The 8,161-nt window shown below is 42.6% G+C and overlaps 1 protein-coding gene across 1 annotated transcript; it reads left to right on the top strand.

Annotated features, from left to right (window-relative positions):
- The first annotated feature begins 3,591 nt into the window (after window positions 1-3,591).
- On the top strand, window positions 3,592-7,786 carry foxf2b (forkhead box F2b). The gene is made up of 2 exons (XM_083767215.1): window positions 3,592-5,121; window positions 7,073-7,786. The coding sequence occupies exons 1-2, from the start codon at window positions 4,149-4,151 to the stop codon at window positions 7,231-7,233; spliced, it is 1,134 nt and encodes a 377-aa protein (XP_083623341.1). The 5' UTR covers window positions 3,592-4,148; the 3' UTR covers window positions 7,234-7,786.
- Window positions 7,787-8,161: the final 375 nt, after the last annotated feature.

The raw sequence follows: 8,161 nt of genomic DNA, 5'->3' as shown, positions 1-8,161 counted from the left end.
GATTCAGAACGTCACATTTCTTTAACCAGGCTGTGTTGTGCGTGTCACTGGTGAAGGAAGTAGCCAACTCTGATGTAAAACAGCAATCACAATGACATATTCTTGTTAAAAGTCGACCCGTCCCTATAACTCAAAGTTAACTAATAAGTCCTGTTCTACAAAATACAAATGAACATTTAACTCCTTGAGTATCTTGGAATCCTCTCTGGCCCGACCTATCTTCATCCCAATTGTTTTTATTGTGTTGTATATTTTATTATAGCCTATATTGCTGGTGATACAATGGTCAATGGACCACAATGGAAACAATCTCCACGAGGCTTCATGCATGCATGTATTATAAGTTTAGCATACTATATTTGACTGTATCCGTATACTGTTCATCTTGTTAATAAAGTATTCAATCAATGAATAAACAAATATATACTCGCGGTTCTAAACATAAAGCAGGCCTACTCATTATGCAGAATGGTCCATTTCACAATCATATTGCAATGTAATTATAGTAGACACATGCATTCGTGCAGATGTTCCAGCTGCATAGGTATATGGCTGATTTAATTACCTCGTGCTGCAGCATTGCCTATGATACATAATCATTCATTTTGTTTTGTATTAATAAAATAGCAGAACAGTTAGTAAAGTCTACAAATAATTGTTTTTTGTTTGTAAAAAGTACCCTTTAAATTAACTTTGCCATATTTGATTCTGATAGAGGATTTATAAATATAGGCCTATATACACTCAGTAGCCAATGAGTAAACTTACTTACTTTACTGGTATAAATGACAAAGGCCTTGCAGTCCCTGTTATGAAAATGAAATGGCACGGACTTTGGCAATATAGGCCTACAATGCACGCATTGTGAATAGGGTGATAGAGATTAGACTGGCCGTGTGGAACATGAGGTATTTTCGGTGCCTATTATTCAAATCTCTAAAATTGTTCTCGATATCTCTACAACAGCAGTGACTATAAACTGACAGATATGGTTATAGCCTATAAAGCACGCCTTGTAGTGTGACAGGTGAACAGCCAGGTGAGCGAGACCTGATCCTTTTCAGGAACAATGCTGCAACCTGCAGGTGAAACGCCGGAACAGCACACCTGCGTGCTTCAGGTCATTATAGTCAACTCAGCTGACCGTAGTTATATTCTATTATCATGTCTTCCCATTTGTACATGATGGCTCCATCTCTCCATGTAGGCTATGTGATTCATTCGGCAGCCTATGAAGAACTATACTCATCGTCGATATATCAGCCATTGCAGCCAAAATGTATAGGCCTATACTACTCCACCCACTCAAGGAGAACGACCCGCTGTGAATAAGGTCCACTGTTATGAAACAAAACTTTCTGCACGCACAATGTTAGGAAGTCCAAACAGTCCGTCACTCCAGCAGCCGACTGAACCGTGCCTGACCCCCTCTTGTACCGGAGCACAGAGCCCTCAAAGCTCCGGGCAGAGCCGGACAGGAAGCGCTGCATGGCGGAGAAAAAAATGAAAGACAAATTGAGGAGCCACGAGAAATTGTAATTTGTATAGCCTAAGGATCTGACTCTATATTTGTTTATCATATTTTCAACTATAAATAAATATACAATGGATGCTAATAATTGCTATATAGTCTATAGCTAATTTATTGACACCATCTAGCTTCTAGCATGTATATTGTTTGTTGATTTACTCCTATCAAATATGTTTTACGCTTTCAATTTAAATGTATTTTATTACGACTTAATTGTAGTGTAATATTATGATAATATAATGTGGCATATATATGCCATAATTATTATTCAACCTACAATGTAGGCTAAATAATGAACACATAAATAGGCCATTACATTTATACATTGAAAATCGGTCTCACATAAAGCCACATGGGATTGTACTCAAGAGTAGGCTAATTCATAATGGGGGAGTAGTGTTAACATCAGCCAAACCTGAACATGGACATAAACAAAATGCTATTTATGTTTTGGATAGGCTAATACTAGCTCATGATTAAAGCTAAATTAAGAGCTCGTATAAGGCCGGTGTGTGGACGGGACGCTTGGTGCTTGAAAGCAGCGGACGGGCTTCAAAGTGCTCTCACACAGAACAAAGTTTCCTTTTACCCGCCGAGGCATCCTGATCACGGCGGGGGTCAGAAGTTTTGATGTCGCAGGAAATTCTGGGGCCTTTAGGTCCTCCAAGCTTCTGTGTCATGGTGGAAAATGATTTTATCCGCACATCCTTTGTTGTCAAGTGCAAAGGTTATTGTTGATGGTCATTGTTCAACAAAAATCCTCCGTGCTATATCTAAACTTTAAAAGGCTGTGTCGGCCGCCGGCGTGCACACGAGCACGCGCGTGCAGAGAAAATAAAAGAAGTATGGGTTTATCTGGTGTGCTGTGTTTGTTGCCCGATATTGTATTGGCTCGACTCAAGCAAAACCGCGCGTCGTGCAAGGCCCGTGGGAAGCAAAACATGCAATGACTGGAGGAAATCGGCCTTTCTTTCAAATAAAATGCTGTCTAACCAAATCTGACCGGCCACAAGAAGAACTGCGGTATTTATAAACCAGCAAAGCAAAACTCTATAGGTTTACGAAGCCTCGGTCTAGCGACAGTAAACAAGTTGGTGCCTTTTGCAATGCAGCCCGCAATGACCGGGGTTGATGCTCTTCTCTCCACCACTGATGTTGATATTAGGCTACCTTATGGGCTATATAATTCCTTCATGTTCGACAAATCAGAGTGTGATGTCTCCATAGGGGAGGAAACTGTCGACGCCCGCTCGCCTAATTTCGGTTTTCTCTCCCTAATGAACGTGGGGCCCATGGGACCAACTCGAGCCCGAGGCGGTAAGCTGACACTGGTGCACTGTGTGTGGTATCCAGGGCCGCGCTTGATGGAAAAAGCCTGCTTCCACTCATGTCAAAGTCATTTACTCAGAGCAACCCCCCGCTTACACACGCATGCACTCGGGCTAAAGACCACCACCTCTCTCCATCTCTCACACTCCGTTCCCCCAGCCCAGCAGCGCGACAGTTTGTTTTTGTTATCCTCTGGAAGAGATTTGGAGGAAATTGTGAGCAAAATAATATAACGTTCTCTGAGCTGTTGCCTATAGCCTATATTGCAACGTAGTATTCTCTTATTGTGTTGCAAACACATACGCAAATACTATTTTGAAAATGAAAACAGCAGTTTAACAACAGGGTGGCCTGGCAGGTTTTCAATGGTTTGGCTTATAACAATCAGTGCAAGTCCTGCAGCCTGTCCAGTCCAGTGCATTTCACGTCAGGGGAATGTTTCCGTTGTGCAGCAGCAGCAGCACACTCTGAAATCAAGAGCGGGGAAAACCTCGTTTTTTACCTTGAGCGCGTGGCGTGTGGCGCTGTTGATTGGAATGTCTGAAGGAGGTTTGATCGATGGCTTAATTGCGTGTAGTCCTGAACTGTGCAGTGTGCAGAGGAGAGGAGGATGTCGGAGGGAGCTAGGGGGAGGGAGGGAGAGAGGGAGAAAAATGAGAGGGAATGGAGGGGCTTTAACTTTGCTGCAGCGCCGCCTGCCCGGACGACGACTGGACATGGGCCAGATTTGGCAGCGGGGTAAGGAGGGGGGGCCTCTTGTCGTCACTGATTTCAGGGAGATTTGCCGAGTGCGGATGGGGAGGGGGGTCCTGCAGAGGAAAGAAAGATTTATGAAATGATAGGTGGTCGAACTTTGTTTGGCTGCACAGCAACGCGCACTAAGACGAGGGGTTTTCGCGTTTCCTTCACTTTAGAGATTAAGGCAGACGATGGCCACCCGGCGCGCCCCTGCAGAGCAGCTCTCAGCACCACTGTCTGTGACACTGTGACGCGGCTCGGTTCAAAAACTGTGCACTCTGGATAACCAGCTCCCCCGCACTCTCTTCTTTTCTCTGACAGTGCGTGATCGCCGCGTGCATCCTCTGCGTAACGGGAGAATAGCCTATATAGGCTATAGCACGATTCAGCCATTTTCCCCCAGGACATCAAAAAGGAACTTCGCCATCGGATTGTATACGTATAGTCTTTAGCCATATACCCAGAGTCTATAATATACCCTCTATCTTTTTCCCCCTCTCCTTCACCTCACGTCATTGCTTAGCTACGCCGGTTGTGCGTCAGAGCTGACATGACGACCGAGACCTCTCAGCAGCAGCTGGACCCTCCGCCTCTGAGATCCAGCCCGGTGTCCGGCGTCCTTCACCCCGCCATGCTGAGCCCACAGGCCGCTTCGGAGAGCTCATCAGCCGCCGCTAAGGGAAAGAAGGCGAGCTCTGGTCTAAGGAGACCGGAGAAACCACCGTATTCCTACATAGCTCTGATCGTTATGGCAATACAGAGCTCTCCCACTAAGCGCCTGACGCTCAGTGAGATCTATCAGTTCCTCCAGGCTCGGTTCCCATTCTTCAGGGGATCGTACCAGGGCTGGAAAAACTCTGTTCGGCATAACCTGTCGCTTAATGAGTGCTTCATTAAGTTGCCCAAAGGACTGGGCAGGCCGGGGAAAGGCCACTACTGGACTATTGATCCGGCGAGTGAGTTCATGTTCGAAGAGGGCTCGTTCCGCCGCAGACCCAGAGGGTTTAGGAGAAAATGTCAAGCTTTGAAGCCCATGTATCGGATGATGAACGGCATAGGATTTGGCACCTCAATTCTACCACAGAGCTTTGATTTCCAGGCGCCTTCTGCATCTCTTGCCTGTCACGGCAATGGTTACAACTTGGACATGATGAGCAACTCAATGGCCGGGGGCTACGACGGGCTGAGCGGCGGCCACCACGTCCCACACATGTCCCCGAGCCCCGGGTCCACATACATGGCGAGCTGCCCTGTGCCATCCAACGGAGAATATGGACCAGACAGTAGTAGCAGCCCCGTCCCATCCTCTCCGGCCATGGCCAGCGCGCTGGACGGCCATTCGCCGTATGCCAGCACGTCTGCGCACTGGGCGTCCTCCGGCGGGTCTCCTTACATCAAGCAGCAGCCCTTAGCCTCCAATAGCCCCTCATCCTCGGGTTTACACTCGGGCATGTCACATTATTCCTTGGAGCAGAGCTATCTTCACCAGAACGCCAGAGACACTCATAACACTGACATATCAGGTAAGCTTTAAGTAAACCTGGAGATTAGCTGTATATATCCTCTGTCTGCTATGTATCTTAATGTTTTGTATAATCAAATAGGCCTATATCACAATGGATGTGTGGCCCATGACAGATCATAAAACCAGTTGTCCATGCAGTGGTTTTGTATGGGCCGTAACCGTAAAAATTTTATAGGCTTTATATATAGGATTTATTGACTGAAAATGGAATAACATTCAACGAATTCCTCTTAAGTGTCGAATTCCAGAAACGCATAAAATGACATGGCTAATTAATATTTAGGATACATACAAATATATATATATATCCTACTGTATATTATTCATTTGCTATTATTATGAAAATGATACATCCACATAGGATACGGAACTTTTTTAATGAATAAATCCATGTTTTCTTGTTAAAATGTCCCTGTGTTGAACTTCATATATAATACAAGGCTAAATATTTGTAATAACAATTGAACAAATAAGTGAATAAATGGCGATAGCATAGCCTACTGTAGGTAGGCCTATGTGGACGTGGACCCATGCAATTTGAGCAAAAAATATATTTCAATCTTAATAAACTGTTGTCTAATAAATATTTAGTCTACGTAATCACTAATCCGCCATTAGCCTGCCCTATTGCATCAGAAACGTGCCAAAAGAGATAAGAGGCCAAAGGGGATATAGCCTGCACAAGACACTGCCATAAGGGCCTAGTATAGTAAAGTTAGAATTTAGAAAACGAGAATTACATAGCAAACGCAAGCTTAATTCGTGTCCCAGTTCATTCACATTTTGTTTAACATAATTCACTGTGGTTTTACTAAAGTCTAGGGATTTCTCGAAGCCATATAACCCATCGTGAAGCCAAAGGGTCTTGGGGGTTAACTAAACAAAAGCTGCGGCATGCATGGACCACACACCGGAGAACATTTTAAACCACCAACATATCTACAAGATACGGAAGGACTTGTTAAACTTTATACCGTCTTATATATTATTATTCGGGACGGCTGACCGTTAACGTATGCGGGGCAATGTGTGCCCAATAACCGCTGTCACTCAAGACTTTTGTTGTCTCTGAAAACGGACGCGAGTCATAAGTTAGGACTCTGGAGGATAAAGCCTGCTGTATTCCTGTGAAAAACACCCTGCGCTGCGCGTGCGGCCGTCACATCTGGAGTCCTTATGACCTTGATGAAGCTCTGAGTATCACCTTCATCTATTTCTCTGTTTCTGGAATATGAACGCCGGGACATGACTGCATGCCTGCACTGACCGTATAATGATAGAAGAAGATTTATCATGATCAAGTATAAACTTATTTTTTCATGCGTAAAATGAGCAATATGCATAGAATATAGCTGTAGCTGCGGCCTGGGTTAACATTTTGGGGAAAAGTGCTCCTTTCTTTTTACATTTATATTTGGGACACAGATATATGCAACTGCGTCAACACTGCACCGAAGGAAGTTGTGGCCTATTTTAAGGCTCCTTTTTGATTTATGGAAATTGAAAAACTGCTAAATTGATTAATATAGGATTACAAACTATCATTAATATTATTTTAATAATCTATTTTTAATCTAAATTAGTGCCCCAAAGTGAACCACGAACATATATAGGCCTATACACAAAACATAATTAAATGAGAGCTGCATGCAATACATTCATTAGTGTACCAGCTAAAATGATACAAACCTAATTCCATTGCAAGTGTCAAAAATCTAAAAGGTATGGCTACTGGCGTCTGAAAGATTATGCCTAAATTATGCCTAAAATGTTGAACTACACAACAGTCGACGGTTGCAACATTAAATATAGCCTAATTGCATAATAATATTATGGCGATTATATTTGTAATATGTCATAGACCCTCCATTTATTACCTATACCCCGAATTCTGACTTGATTAAACTACAAATAAATAATATAACCACGTGTATTTCCCTTCTCTCCAGGTATTCCACGTTATCAGAGCCATTGCGACAGGAAAGATTTTGTGCTGAACTTTAACGGCATCTCGTCATTCCATCCATCGACCAGTGGATCTTACTATCACCATCACCATCATCACCATCACCAGAGTGTCTGCCAGGACATCAAACCCTGCGTGATGTGAGCGTGATCCGTAATCCGTGCCGCTGCATGGAGGATTGAATGTGGACACACACGGAGAGCAGAGAGAGAGAGAAATGAGAATAAAATGAAGTCGACCGTAAAAAAAAATGTAATGACATGGCCCTCACGTTATTGACGAGAACAAACAATAGGCCAGTTTATGGTGCACTCATAACAGGATGTAATATGGTTTTAGTTTTCAGACTGTTGGCCCCATGCAGTTAAATAGCCATCAGTGGCGATTGAAGGAACTGAATGAAGAAATACCAAACCAAAGGCCCATGGAACCACTTCTTCTTCGTCTAAAAATGAATGATCCCTGACAAGCGTTTTCTTCTTCAAAAGAAGTTTCTAAAACACGACTTTAATGTGTTTGCCGTTATAATACGTGCAAACAAATATATTCTGCATAGCTATTTTCTATTGTATTAGAGTAACTACACACATTGCTTTATAGGCTAACATGAACTGCAACAAACCTTGCACTTATTGTATAATCCTTTGATATTTGCTCAGTTTTGTCTTGTAAAAAGTTTCAATAAAGCTGATATATTTTAGGCTACATAAACAGCCTGCTCAATGTCTACGTATTTCTATCCATTTAGGAATAATCTATGAAATCATTAATATAATATATAGCTACCATTGATAATTATTCTTAGTGAAATGTTTCCATTTTAAACGTAGGCCTATTCTTGTCGTTTATATTACCCTTACAGTTTCACAATTCAGTTATTAAAAATAATAATGGCCTATAGTCACTTTTATAGTAAAAACAAATCACCATTATGATGATTTGTGGTGGTGTGATTAAGAAACATTATCAACAATAACTTAAATATAACTCAATGCAAAAACAACTTTCATTTGTCTATCACACACACAACCATATGCACGTATACAGGTCTATTTTAACACTAGAGTTACAT

Source organism: Protomyctophum parallelum (assembly GCF_964188405.1).
Source record: "Protomyctophum parallelum genome assembly, chromosome: 6".
NCBI lineage: Eukaryota > Metazoa > Chordata > Actinopteri > Myctophiformes > Myctophidae > Protomyctophum > Protomyctophum parallelum.
This window is presented reverse-complemented; position numbering and strand designations above follow the sequence as displayed.

Excerpts from the sequence above, each read along its gene's own strand:
- foxf2b (XM_083767215.1), top strand. The coding sequence starts at position 4,149 with ATGACGACCGAGACCTCTCAGCAGCAGCTGGACCCTCCGCCTCTGAGA. Across the intron at positions 5,122-7,072 it reads TCATAACACTGACATATCAG|GTATTCCACGTTATCAGAGC; the intron begins GTAAGCTTTAAG and ends CCTTCTCTCCAG.